This window comes from Acanthisitta chloris, unplaced genomic scaffold, assembly GCF_000695815.1.
Source record: "Acanthisitta chloris isolate BGI_N310 unplaced genomic scaffold, ASM69581v1 scaffold33096, whole genome shotgun sequence".
NCBI classification, from domain to species: domain Eukaryota; kingdom Metazoa; phylum Chordata; class Aves; order Passeriformes; family Acanthisittidae; genus Acanthisitta; species Acanthisitta chloris.
The window spans coordinates 1,135-15,742 of record NW_008677017.1 but is presented as its reverse complement, the minus strand read 5'-3'; the positions used below and the strand labels follow the sequence as shown (position 1 = coordinate 15,742).

The window sequence follows — 14,608 nt, the reverse complement described above, 5'->3', positions numbered from 1 at the left end:
ATCGAGTACTCCTCGTGCAACGCGTGTTGACAGAACACACGTCCTGACACATCGAGTACTCCTTGTGCAACGCCTGTCAACAGAACACACGTCCCGACACATCGAGTACTCCTCGTGCAACGCGTGTTGACAGAACACACGTCCTGACACATCGAGTACTCCTTGTGCAACGCCTGTCAACAGAACACACGTCCCGACACATCGAGTACTCCTCGTGCAACGCGTGCCGACAGAACACACGTCCTGACACATCGCTCCGGCTGCCCACAGGGACCTCACACCCATCCCATGGAGACACTGAGCCTCTGCTCCTGCTGACAGGCCAGTGGTGAATGGAACCCCACAAGCACCTCAACTATAAACAGAGGCCCCCACAGCCAGACCCATCCCACACATGAAGTGTGCACTTCCAACAGCTCCAGGGAGTCTAAATGCCTTGAAGGGAGGAGTACAGCTGCACTAGACAGTTTTGGTAACCCTCCTGCAAGTGGTCAGGCTGCAAAAATTGACTGGAAACACTTGTACCTGGAGAAGGTGCAAGAGTACCTTGTGATTTATATTCCTGTAGATTACCAGCATGGGTGATTCTTCCCATGTGGCATTTTTAGTCAAGTCTACCTGCCTGTAAAACCTAACACCAACGTCAACATTCAGCAGTGCTTATGCTTTCAAACCCCTCTGTTCAGGCAGACATTCCTTGAGGACACATCTGACAACAGAGATCACAGTAAGAGAGCGTGTTCAAGACCAAAAAACCAAATTTCACAACACTAATAGAATAAAGAGAAAAAAAGTTGCTGTTTGTCCTGGGAGGAGGGAGTTCTTTCTTTCAGGCTCTAAAAATTGTTTAGAACCCAAGAATATGTTGTCACAATAGAGATCAGGAACTGAAATGCAGGAAAAGGACACTAGCTAGAAGAAAAACTACGAAGTGTTCCCTTCACATTCTTGATCTGTCAATACAGCAGAGATTCTCTGTTGTGGGAAAAGAGACACCCATACTGTCGGATTTAGCAAACAAATCAATACCTTCACGAGCCCTGCTTCAGACCCATCGCGATCAAAGGTCTGGCGGGCTTTGGCAATGGCCAGGATGACGCCTTGCATGGCTGGACTCAGCATCACCTACCACGAAGCAGGAGAACAGACACAAACAAGAACATGGAAAACAGTAACGGACAGGGAAAGAAGAGAAGGCATGGTGAGGAATGGAAGAAACTTCCAAAAGACAAGGTTTGAAGGAAATCGGATGAGTACAGGCGTGGTAACGAGCTGTGAGTTATTTGCATGCTATTGACTACTGATCACATGCACTTTACATGCAGGGCTTGTCTTTAGGCACTTAGAGATCTCAAGGCTGGTCACTCCAAGTCCTGAATTTGTGAACTCCACAAAAGAGAAGGTAAGGCACACGGGCCACGTGCCCCATGTCCCACTCAACCTTCCTGCACCGCGTGACCCGAGGGCAGTGCCTGTGGCACGGCACTTCCTCGTGCCAACTTCACACAAGCACATCTCAAACCTACTCAAGGAGTGATCCAACTGTACTCGTGAAAGAGAGAATTTCAAAAGCACTGCTTGAGCATGTGTGTGTGGTTAAACAGCTGAGCCCAAAAAATCAGTGGGCAGGGCATGTAAATTCTGCTGTTGGGGTAAGGTCTTTGAGAGAGGGACAAAGCTGTACCTGAAACCTGCAGTAAAGAAATTAATGCAGGTAGGATCAGTTTTGATAAGGTTGTGCCAGAAAGAGGACTCAGAGGACCAACATGCAGTGCTCTTACAGAGCTGCTTTGATGGCATTTAGAAACAATTATGGAATGATTTGGTCTGTCCTGCTGCCTTTCCACAGTGGGAAAACACACTTCACACAGGGTACTGCTCCTGCGACAGACACCATCACACCCACCCTTAAGGCAGCTCAAAGCCACTAACTGCAAGGCTACAGGCTAATGAGCAGCAGTAATTAACCCCTGCACTGGGATTTGTACCTCCTCATTATATCCGTCTGCATCAGATCTAACGGGAATCTTCCCCACACTGGGGATTTCCACTTCAGAGACCTGTGAGCTAGTTTGGGCAGCAGCCTCTGCTTCCTGAGCGTCCTGGGGCTGCTCTGCCTGAACAGTGAGGGCTGTTTCTCCCAGCTGGGCCTTCAGTGGCTCTACCTCCTTGGGCTGTGGCCAAGAGGAAAAAGAAGAAAGAGAGTAAGAAAGTCCAAAGCAAAATAGAGGAAAGGCAAAGAGTTAACATGGCACAGCTATAGAACTTGGCAGAAATGGAAAAAGCAAAGGTCTGACAAGAAGAATACAAAGACAAGAGCGGGTTGGTTCCTGGGCCAGGGTCAGCTCCTACCTCGCACAGAGCTGCCTCGACGCCCTTCCTCTCGTAGGCGTCGGCGCTGTTGGCGATGGCCTTGGCAGTCTGCTCCTTGGCAATCCTGGCGTGCTCCGAGGACAGGGAGCACGCGCTCTGCTTGCAGACCGACAGCTGATCTGTCAGGACACACGTGTGTACTGGTGAGCACCAGATGCAAAATTTCTTCTCCCTTGCTCTAAACTGCTCTGCAGCTTGTCTAGGCAGAGTTACAGAGCTGCTGCCTTCATCCCGGAGGTGAAGGCACTTCCCTTGCCAAGGGGAATGGCACACGCCGCCAGGGAGTACTCTCCCACTCCAGAGAACAGCACTCCAATGTTTTCCACTCGGTATTTATAAAAAAGGGAAGGGCTGAAAGCAAAATGAGATTAGCCCATCATGACTAAATTAATTAAACGAAATCACCAGCATTTCTGGGGACAAGCCTGGAAGGATGCAAATGCAAAACCAGGCGAACAGCTCTGCTAGGGCAGAGCCTCGAGCAGCTGCTTGCGCTGCTTCATCCGCAGCTTTCCAGCATTCCGAGAAATTTGTGCGAGGCTCCAACACCATGGTACTGGTGCCCAGCTGGCTGTAACTGGTGCCAACATGGTTTGAAAATTTGGATGTGGATTACCTGAACCTGACTCAGAAGAGATGTCCTGTGATACAGAAGCAGGTGAAGGGTCCATCTGAGGAATCTTGCAAGATTGCTCCTCGTCCCACTCCTCTGCCTCCAGCTCCAAGCACCAGTTGTCCTCCTGGATGTAGAGTCTCAGTTCTGGGGACAACGCTTCTACTTCTTTCTGGAACTGTCCAGCCTCTGGGCCCTCATCCTCCTCTGGAGGCAACACAAGAGCAGCGTAAGGAAACACTGTGGCAGGACACGACCCTCAGGGACTAAACACACACACAATGTTATGGACAGCTGTGCCACAGAGTAGCTGAGGAACACAAGGATCACGCAGGCCAGAGACACACCAACACCTCCTTAAGCAGCAGCTGTGGCTCAGTACCTGCACCAGCAGGGGACACCTGGTCACTGATGTATATCAGGCAGTAGGCACTGGCGTTCCTCGAGCCTCCAAACGACTCTCGCTCCAGCTCTTCCCACGATGACTCTGTCACCGAGATGTCGTTGTACTTGAGCCACCTCTTCCGAGGCTGGTTGTATATGAAGGCCCAGTAGTGCCCTGCGTTTGCCTGCCCTTCATGGACCAGGACTGCATGCAGACGATAGGGAACCTGCAGGGTGACGTGGACATTGGTCAGATGTGCTGCTAGGGAAGACTCTGCCTGACCTCTGTACACAGACTGCAGGGGTGTTCAGATGTGTAGCCTGGCACAAGACTCAAGCCACTTGATAAACTTCCTACTAAGCGAAAACTGATTTTTAAGGAGAAAAGAAACAAGATTTTCACCATGGGGATTTCTAAAATACACTGAAGAGGCCAACTTTCACTGACAGCTACTAACAAAACCAGTATCAGCAATACTGGTTTAATATTTATGTACTGAAGTGCATTTCCTACCTGTTGGAGGAGAGGGTCACAGTATATTTGTTCAATGGACAGGTTGGTTCTGGCAATAGACTCCTTCAGATCTGCCAAGAACATCATCAGTGAGAGAAATGCTTAAAAATTAATGACTACTCATCAGGCTTTGCTGACCCTATTCACTTCTAAGAGTCTGAAGCCAAGCAGGAACTACCAGATACACTCAACACCAGAGCTCAAACAGGGACAAGATTATTTGTGGTACAGACTGTATCCAGTGAAGCAACAGAGGGGAAAACAGACTGGGAGAAAAATCACCACAAATGCATTTGGGGCCAACCTTGCATGTCTTGTTCGATCTCTTTTCTCCATCGCTGCAGACACGTCTGAACCAGGTTCAGCTCTTCCTCGGAGACCATGTGAGGAGCTGGACCTTCAGACAGTTCTGCTGGTGAGACAGAAGGCTGGAGCTCCATACTGGAGTTTTGCTGCAGCGAAGAATTTGCCAAAAAGACAGCTTCATCTTCAGTACTAACGTCCATCCTTCCCAGCATGCTGTGGAGCAAAATCCAAGAGTAGTGGACAGGTTTTTCAATCCTTCTCTTGTTTATTCTCTTTTTGGAAATGAATATGAAATAAACCACACAAAAATTACTCCAGAGCTGGAGTAGGATTTCCAGGGTGGTTCAAAATGTAAAGAGAACAAGTACACAGGAAGGTGCTTCTGCCTTCACAGATCAAACTAAAGTACTGGACAATACATGGGAAAATTCCTACAGAACTCCGTAAGCAAAACGAGCAATCTAAAAATTCCTTCCCCTATTACTAGGAAACTGGTGTATTTACTCAGCTTAATTTGGAGTGTAAACCAATCATGCTGGCCAACATTATAATATCCAATATTGCTGTAATTTACTGGTTGGTGAAGCAAAAAAAAAAGAGTAGCCTAACCAAAAAAGAGCACATAATTGAACTCAGAATTGCTGCTTAGACAAAGAGTATGGAGATGCTTTGGGAAAAGGAGAAAGAACAGACTCGATGCAGTGTTCTATTCGCACCAACAGAGCCAAACGACCAGCAAAGCAGTGACCCACTACCTGCACAAGGACTCGCACACTACAGCACCGTGCTCACCAGTGCCCAGACAAATCGCCCCCAGGAGCATTCAGCTGAGAGGCAAAGTGCTCTCCTGAGAATCCTTTTTATTTCTCTTTACTGACCCATTTGGCTGTGAACGCACATCCAGAATGTGAGGCTTGGCTTGGGAGTGCATTGTCCGAGAGCCCTGAGCAGAGGAAACAGCCACAGCTGGCTTCGCAGAGATGAACTCCAGCACGTACTGCAGCATGTCAGGCAGTGGAAAGCGGGCAGAGCCAGAGCCATATTCCATGTACCTATGGAAAAATGTAAAGTGACACAGGAATGAAGGAATGAGATGGGTTAAACCTTAAGGAACAGAAGACCAAGAGGGGCGAAAACTCCTGGTTCAGAATGGAGACACTCTAAGCAGTGAAGGAGGGAGAGGAACAACCCAGATGATGCAAAGGGAGTAACTCCCACCAACGACCCTGAGAGCCCTGAGGCTGCAGGGACTGCTCAGTGTGCTATCAGCAGGTTTTGGCCACAAACACAAAACAAGACAAAGAACCGACAACTAACCCCATTCGAGCCAGAGCCTGGGGGATGTTACACCCTGGCTTCTCACTGCCCACCAGAACACCCCTGAGCACAGACAGCACAGCCCTCTGCCTGCCACTTGGTCACAGAACTGGCACTTCAGAAACACCAACCGTGAGTTCCGTGCTGAGTGAAAGGACTTTTACACAAAGCACCTAGGACATGAAATCTTCAGGCTGTCCTCAAACCAGATCTTTGCTATTGATCTCCTTCCTTCTCCTACCAATAACGCCAAGCTCTGAGCAGGAGGGGATCTCTACCATTCCTATAGCACAGACTCTCTGTAATGCATTGCCAGGCTTCCTCCCCCTGCAAACGCAGCTGACAGTGGCAACTGTGCTCTTTAAAGAATTTATTCCTGTAACAGCATCAGTAATATTCTACAACCATTGAAATGAGAGGTTTGTTTTTGAAACCACACTGCCTCCCTCCAAACATACCAGAACAAATCTGGTGCTGTTCCTCCTTCCCCTACAAGTTTCTCTGTTATTGGAAAGCTCATTTAAAAGGGAACATTTGCACACTTCCAGAAGGCACAAAAATAAAGCCAGATAACTACTTACCTTGCCAGTTTCTGCTGCAGAGTCACTACTTTCTCCTTCAATCTCTTCACTTCTTCTCTCTTCATCTGAATAAGCTCTTTACTGCAGTAGAGGTACCTGAATAGAAACAGAGCCCCACCAGCCAGGTGAGATTTGTTTACTTCTAGCATTCACAGTCTTCTGTAAATATCTTTCCTTGCTCATCCAAACAACCTTTTTAATTTCTTTATTTGCAACAAAGCAATAGCTTTAAACGTACCGTACGACAGGACAACTCACCTGTCCATATAAATAGTCTGGGGGAACTCCAGCTTGGTGTGAATTTTCTCTGGCTGTCCTAGCGACTGATTGAACTCAAATCGGGAGAGTTCGAAGGTCAGAACTGGTGGGAGTTTTGTAAACCAACGCTGTAACAGAAGCAGAAAGGCCCCCAAAGGGACTTGTTTTAAGATGACTGTTAATGGCACATTTTAGACCGATTCTACACGACTTTAGTCGGATTTAAATGTCTCTGTGTTTAAGCACTGAATCAGGTTTTGTTTGCAGAGTGACTGGTCAGAAAGCAAAATTTTACACGACAAAAATTTATGCTTCCATTTTACATTTTTACTGTGAAAAGCCTCATAATTGCTCTCAAAGTTACTTGTCATTGCCTGGTGCATCCAGCTTGACGCATTGCTCGCGAGTCCAGCACTGAGTTCCACAAATCAGAAGAGGCTACACACACTCTGCACATCAGCTCAGAGGCCCAAGAGAGCTCTTTTCCGAGGCAGATGGTGTGCTATGAAGAACAAACCAGAGGTCCTCCTGCAGCACTGGATTCCTTGTCCTCTCTCTCTTGCTAGCTACAAACAACTCGATTTAGGGTATTCAGGAAAGAGCCTCACTTTTCTGTAGCTTCATACACTGTTTCAAAGAGCCATGCTGAAGGGAAAATTCTCAGCTGAATTTACACTTCCTCTGTCTCTTCCTGGGTTCACAAACACTTCCAGCATCCACTGCTAGAAACTTCCTTTGCCTATTTTAGCTTGGCACCACCCACACCAGGAAAAACAGGAACAAATGCTTGAGTCCAGAGTCGGACAGGGCTCCCCTGCCCAAGACTTCATTTCTCCTTTGTTAGTTTAAACCACAGCAACACAATTTTCAGACACTCTCATAGAACTGGAATACCTTTCCCTGCCCTGCCTACACCACACACCTTTGCCAATGTCTTCTGGTTGTTTCCCAGCCTTTCTCCAAGCTAACTGCAGCTGCACTTACACATGGAGGACGTTCAATGAAATGCTGCACCTTCACCTTCTAGTTTGCTGCAACTAAGTACTTTATGACTCGTTTGTAATTTGTGAGATTGAAACAAAAGAAAAAAATGATCAGTCAGAAAATAACAGTGAAAGCAGGAAGAAAAAGCCCAAACCACGCACACTGTAGTAGGGAGGAAGAGACAAATTCCAAACGGCATACCATGGAGTTAAGCACTGTACTTTTACCCTCTGAAAACATGGAGGCAGTGGGTCTCTCCCTACTCAGGTACAGGGAGGCTTCAACAGAAAGAGAGAGAGTTTATCACTCGATTCAGAAGCAGATGTTGACTGTTGTAATTTAAAACAAACTCCTCCAGCTGGTTACATAGGACAACACACCTTTACAAATCAGCAAAGACTTAGTCTCAGCACATCAACACTAACTGACATTTACACGAGATTCCAGGTATCCAGAAAACATTTTGTATTCAATTCTTAGGGAACGCTCACAATTGCCATTGACAGTTATCAGAGTACACGAGACACACCTGGTCTGTGTCTGCTGCATTTTTCTGCAGGAGGCAACCAAAGGCTCAACAAAAAAGGGTAAAACTAACCTCCTGTCCATACTCCACTGACTGAGATGCTGTTGCCTTGTCCATCTCTCCCTCCACCATGGCTCCTTCCAAGCACTCATTCAAGTTCCGATAACCGTTGACCTGAAGGGGATACTGACCAAAGGTCTCAATCTTGGAAAAGGTCTTGCCTGGATGATGGAAACCATACAAAAACCATGAACCAACTCAAGAGAACAAAAAGCTCTGGTTAACTCTGAAACACTCAAAGCAGTGTAAACGTTGAGTCTACCAAAGCCTTAACTCACCCTCATGGACACCCTCCGTCAGGAAGGTCCCGTAGAAGAGCTGTACCATTGGGTTTTCGGCTTTGTCCCCAGGGCTCCTGTTTCAGAAAACAAAAGCACATGGTCATTTGCAGCTGGAGGCTGCAAAAACACTCCAAGTCGTAATCTAAGCTTCTGCTTGGGAACCTACAGGCAAAAGTACAGTTTTCTATCCAAGCACAAAATACAGAGGAAGCTTCTCACGTTTTCATGCTCCAAAGCACATTATAACACTTGCACAGGCAAAGGGGAAACAGTGAAGGTGCCAGTTTTTGAAATGCAGTTCCAAACACCCAGAGCTTTCCTGCTCACCAGTTCTGCTGAGCTCCCCTAGAGAGCTCATTTACTCTGCAGCTGTATCAGCTCCAAGTGAAGCCCTGCAGTCACAAACAGGGGATATGGAGACATAGCTCCATAAAGACATTTGGGCCCTAAGGAGCCTCATCCACAGTAAACAAAGAACTCTCATTCGCTCAAAACTTTCCTGTAAGGCCTTCTCATTTATTCCAACTCTCCTCAGTGTCAGGTCAAACTCCTGAGATCACACAGAACTCACGTGACATTCACAGCGAGCTGGAACACATCCTCCAGCCAGTCCAGTAGTTTGTGCGTAAATTCACTCACATCTTGCTAGAAGAGAGGCAGAAGTGGAGAGCCAAACGTCACACCCACCAGAAAGTGCTGCCACAGCGTGTTGGTGTCGCAGACCCATGGGTAGTGCTGCACCCACCCTGCCCAGCTACGTGTGAGACTCGAGTGCTGTGCTGACTTAGGCTGGTAATGAACACTCTGCTCATCTGCACACTAGATCAGAGGAAATTATCGTGCTCGCTACCCGGCTGTGCAGATGGCACTGGGCACGCAGTGCTGCGCTCGCTGGCTCGTTAGCACACGCACATTCTGCCTGAATGACACGGGGACAGCTGCTTGTCGGCTGACAAACGGGGCAGCAGCTCTCCGCAAGCACCAGCAGGATGAACAGCAGTGGGATTGCTGCGGCTGCTGGTTCCAAGAGAACAAAAGGCTTTCGATGCGGTTTTACCTGTGGTTCTTCAGCAGATCTGAACACATCATTCAAGAGTTCCAGTGCTGCAGAAGGGTCTACGAAATTACGCCATGTCCCCAACATCAGCGCGAATAGACATTGAAGTTCTTGCATGAATGCAATATTTCTTTTTTCCTGCGTTGCAAAAAGAAAAGAGCCAAAGCCTTCCTGCAGCACCTTAAAGCTAAGTGCTGCAGAACACCACGTGCACCATACCGGAAGAGGCACCCAAGAACCAAGGATAAAAAGGACAAAAGCAGGAAGTCATGCAGTGTCATTTCTGGGAGTCCCAATCTGGTCTCCCAACAGACACACGGGAGAGAAAAATTTAAGCAAAACAAAACATTTAAGGAAAGGAGTGCCAGAAGTAATAGCTGCTAAGCCAGAAGGCAAAAGCCTGTGAATTTATGCATTTATTCTGTCTGTATTTGAGGTTTTTTAGAGCACTGAGAGCACACATGAAAGCAAGCAAAGCAAAGTCTCTTAAATGGTGGTTGCCACAAGCTGGGATGACATAGCATGCAAAGGATTATTCTGTGTACGCCTTTTGCTCGAAGTACTTTCTAAGCACCTTCTGCTCACCACTCTCAGAAGGTCCTGGGGCTAGAGGGACCTGCAGACTGGCTCAAATAACAGTTCTTCTATTACACATGCAAACCAACGAGCAATCTGGAGCTGCCAAAGAAGTTTTACGGGAAACATTTCTCCCCACACGGCAGTTAGAGGCTCTAGAGGACAGTGGTGCAAGATCCTATCCCAATTCTGTCTGCGAAAAGGATTTCCTAAATTTGTCTCTAACACAGCCTGATGATTTTAAAGCCATTAACACAGGCACAGGAGTCTCAGATGGCCTCAAATTAAATATGCTTAGAGAAAGAGCAGAACACTACACCACACAAGAGGGAAACTTGACCGTGTTACTTGATGAAAACTTACAGTGCGACTACGACAACTTTCAAGCACATTCTGTGGGAGAGAGTACCCAAGGACCAGCCTCCGGAATTCTGGCAAGTGAAACAGAGACTGAAAGGAAAGCAGAGGTAAAGCTCAGTCAGCACCTGCAAGGACTGGACTCACTGCAGTCTGATGCCACATTGTCACGCCCTGACTCGACAGGTTTATTTTGCAGATGTCTAATTCCCCAATGGCCTTGTGTCACTGAACACATGTTTACGACGTGAGCAGTCCCTGGGCTGGACCAGCACACTCGTACCCACCCCAGGACAAAACCTCATCCTGGCATTTCCAAGACAGATATAACCATTTTAGGAATGAGTATTCTGCTCTGCACAGGCAGGCTCAGAAAAGCACCAAGGAACAAGTCACAGTGAGAAAGGCCCATTTTCAGCTTTCTTACTTCCACTCAGAGCTGGAGACAAACGATTAACATCTCTCTGCTCATGTGAAACGGTTAGGAGATACAAATCTGCTCAGTTCCACTTACTACTGTCTCTTCTTTAGGTTGTCACTATTATTACACGCTGCCTAGTTGCTTATCTGTCCAAACATCTATGCCAGTGTATTCCATTAACTGGAACAGGATACACCGTGTGTTATGGAGCCAACAATAACTGCAGCAAAATCAAATTATCGGTTCACTTTGCCAGGCAAGTGTCTGCCATGGAGTAAGCACTTGGCCACAGCAGCACAAACCCTGCGCACAGACACACAGATTCTCTGTACCTGGAGCTATTTTTAAGCAAAGCCTATTTAAGTGCTCTTTGGCTATTTCTGTGCAGGCCCACAACACATCACATAAACCAGAAGTTTCTGTGTTTGAGCAGGGTCACGTTCACTCATCTGCACACAATAACCCTCTCAACAGAGCTCCTGCATATTTACTTCTAACTGAGAAACAGTTTGACTCCAAGACCAGAAAAAACGAGCTTTTTCCAGGTTACCTGTATAACAGCGCTAAACCAACAGGTATTTCCAATATTTTTCATTCCAACAGGCCAGTCCCTCCCTTTTCTCCAGTCATTCCGCTGGGAGCCGTCTCCCCAGACCTCGCAGCGTTTCCGTTTGGAGCGGGTTTTGTTCTCGGCGGGAGGGTGTCCCTGTGGTCTGTCATGAGATGCACACTGTGCTGTAAAGCACCTGCCCGAGATTCCCGACAGCCACGGGAATCAAACTCCCCTCCAGCCAGGAGGTACCCACCCGGCAGGACACCCACGTTTGTTCTGCAGTTATCAGCTTAAGAACCCACCCATGGTACCTGGGAAAACCAGAGCCCCCTTGCAGCCCCACCGACCTTTCTGCCGCATCCCTTTCCGCCGCCGGAGCCTTCGGCGACTCCCTCGGTCTGACGGCGCTGGCTGCGCAGAGGTTGTCTTGGTTGTGAGGGGCAGGTGCAGCAGGGACACCTACAAGTGGAGGCAGCATTCCAATCAGCTTCCCACCACCAGCGGCAAACACTCTCTTTTAAAGGAACTTCTAGAAAACTTCACACTTCACAAACACAGTTTGCCAATCGATACGAGCAACATCTTCTAGCTGAGGTTTTAAACAGAAACCCCTGTAATTTGCATCGTGCTAGGGAACCTCCGAGCCACTGCGTGGGCTGGATGAGGAGAACTGGGCAGAGCACACAGCTGTGTACTGCCCAGATTTCCTTACGGCCAAATTCAGAGCTTGAGGGAGCAGTTCAGAGCTCCTGAAAGAATGAAATTGGCATATCAGCTCTTTAACCGTGATGCGCCACTACAAACATTATTCAAACATTCCTAAAACACTACTAAGTGATCAGCACTGGCACAATCAGATCTGTGCCAGGACAGGAGCAGGGAGGAGGGACACTTCCCTCTGAGCTCACACAAACACGTGAAGCCGTAAGGGCGAGCAGAAGCGAAGGACTTACTCTGTGGGAGGTGTTTGCCCACCGCGCTCCCCTCCCACACGGAGGGCTCTGCAGCAGCCAGGTCCCGCGCCGGCTCCTGCGCCAGCTCCTCCGTCAGGAAGGTGACTGCTTCCATCAGGTCTCCATTAGCAGCCTGGGAGAACAATGGGGCAAAAAGGTCCTTAGTGCCAGGGTGATTTCACCCACGCTCGTGTGACCTGTAACGCACTCGTGGCGGGGGCAGGCGCAGTCCTGCCGCGGGACAGAGACCTCCCGGTGACAAGAGCAGCAGGAAACTGAAAACGCTGAGGGCTAATGTTTCTCTGTCGGAAAGCACGCCGGCTTTATTCCTGAGACAACACAGGCTCCATTAACTAATTTAATTTCCCTCACAAGAGATTCAAGTAGCTGCAACAGGCCTGAAGTGCCACAGGGTCTTCTGCCACCAGGAGAGACTCAGGAATCAAACTCTGCCTGGATTCCAAAACACACTGCTCTTACTGAGCAAGGGCTCCCTTCAGGCCATCACCACGGGCTAAACACCTTGAAACTTACGCTGATATTTTCAGGCCAATACTTCTCAATGAAACATTTAGGGAGGTTTTTTCAAACAAATCCCTCTGCATACCATCGGCGCTGCCCACACCCTCCTGCTGCACCTCCAGGGCACCAGCAGCATCCAAGGATTCTAAGGCTATCATTTACAAATACCAAAACGTGCACTATGAGGAGGAATCTTTCCAGGTAAACCTTGTTTCTCTAAATGCCTGAGACTCCCATCCCCTTCACAGAGGACTGTTCTGGTGATGAACAAGACCCCAAAGCCACTGATGCTACTGCAGCTGACCAGAACTCCTGAGGGAGTTACATCGAGAAAAACGCACTCTGACCTACTCAGTCTGTGTTTACCCTAACACACGGATAACAGCCCTGGAGGAGCAGAACTTCCAGGCAATGTTTACAAGGTTTCAGCACAGCACGTACTGCTGCAGCAGATTTTAAGGTCCACTGTTAGAAAAAAACAACTATTCTCAACTTAGTGCAGAATTTCTGTTTCGGATGTGGGTGGATACGTATGAACTCCAGAACTGCAAGTGCCCTGCTGACACCAACAGCTGCTGGTCTCACCTACCTGTCTGACTCATGGGTATACCCAAAACCAAAACGAAGCATCAGCGAGGGGCAGAAAAGCAGCAAAGGGTTTACCCTTTGGCTCTCGTACATCCAGGCTGCCCCTGGGTCACTCCCACAGGCCATGCACCAACCATTCTACCGAGGACCAGCTCATTATCAGCCCACAGACATACCAGCAAACGTCTGACCCGTGTGCTGCACTTGAAGAGAACCTGAACTTGCCTGACTTTAGGTACAAATTCAGCACTCTCTTTCCCCTGAACAATGACAACAGGCACAAACCTTCAGAGCAGCGAGCAAGAATGCCGAATCCTGAATTTCTGTGATCTCTTTCAGCTGGTCTAAGAGCATCTGGCAATCCTGTGTGCAAGAAATAAAGTAAGTTCATGTGAAAAGATGAGCAGAATGGACATCGAGCTGTTTCTGCAAGGCCTGCCGAGGGCTCACTGGAGCATTGCTTCTTTCCTCCCTTTCTGCTGACAGAGTGACACCCAAGCCCAAGCCACACTTGTCTGATGGAAAAACCAACATCAGCTCGAACATCACACTCAGGTTTTTTCTGCCCTAAACTTACAGACTAATGTTCAGTCCGTCGTATCCTCAGGAGAACAGGCCACCCCTGCTGGCAGAGGCACACCTGGGGGGGGAAGGGGCTCCCCTGCCCCCCGAGGCTGTGGCATGTGCAGCAGGACATATAAGGCTGTGGCTGCTCCCAGGGCACCGGCGTGAGCTACTTTCAAGCTATTTTCAGTCTGGCAGCACATGCCATTTGTGCATGTCACTTCTCACTGACAATAAGGTGTCAGAGCAAGGGCTATTGCTCCTCCTTCCTCCTCCACCCAGGCCCCTGGGGGTTTGGTGAGACACTCACTGCTCCAGACCCCAAGCTATGGTTCACAACTTGTCCTTTGGGCTGTTCCACCACTTAAAACAAACGATTACAGAAAGTTTATTTACCAGACTTATAAAATCTTTGCCAAGCCATGAATAACCTCAGTCAACAGCTATCAGGAGAGGCAGCTCTCCACAAGGGGAGACCTATCACCTCCATTTGTGGCCACAGTTCAGCTGATGCTGCTGCCAACGGCTCCGTCCGGTGACAACAGAGATGCAGCTCCGTAACAGTGGCACTGCACATGGTACGAGAAGGATGTTACAACAGGGACAACTGCCGGGACTGTGCTGCACATCCTGATGTACAAGGGCTGTCCAGGACCCTGCTGTCAGCACAGCCCGATCAACCCCAGCTTCTTAACACACATGAATGAATCTTAACCAGCAAACCTGCAGACAGATGAATTCAAGTTTCTACTCACTCTCATCATTGAGAAAAAATGTAAGACACTTTCAGGCCACTGAAACACAAGCTCCACCCAGTGAG

At 48.4% G+C, this 14,608-nt stretch overlaps 1 protein-coding gene across 1 annotated transcript; it reads right to left on the bottom strand.

Annotated features, from left to right (window-relative positions):
• Nucleotides 1-660: 660 nt before the first annotated feature.
• Nucleotides 661-13,578, bottom strand: USP28 (ubiquitin specific peptidase 28). The gene is made up of 20 exons (XM_009076356.1): nt 13,510-13,578; nt 12,115-12,247; nt 11,509-11,620; nt 11,159-11,321; nt 10,194-10,280; nt 9,255-9,392; nt 8,769-8,842; nt 8,195-8,271; nt 7,929-8,077; nt 6,347-6,474; nt 6,089-6,184; nt 5,069-5,242; nt 4,189-4,403; nt 3,885-3,955; nt 3,369-3,597; nt 2,990-3,193; nt 2,353-2,492; nt 1,989-2,174; nt 1,030-1,125; nt 661-732 (listed from the first exon to the last, which is right to left on the bottom strand). The coding sequence occupies exons 1-20, from the start codon at nt 13,576-13,578 to the stop codon at nt 661-663; spliced, it is 2,613 nt and encodes an 870-aa protein (XP_009074604.1).
• Between the last annotated feature and the right edge of the window lie 1,030 nt (nt 13,579-14,608).

Coding starts and splice junctions, on each gene's coding strand:
- USP28 (XM_009076356.1), bottom strand. CDS start 13,578: ATGCTCTTAGACCAGCTGAAAGAGATCACAGAAATTCAGGATTCGGCA. Junction 4,404..5,068: donor GTGCGTTCACAGCCAAATGG/GTCAGTAAAGAG, acceptor TTTGCTCCACAG/CATGCTGGGAAGGATGGACG. Junction 1,126..1,988: donor CAGACGGATATAATGAGGAG/GTACAAATCCCA, acceptor GCTTCGTGGTAG/GTGATGCTGAGTCCAGCCAT.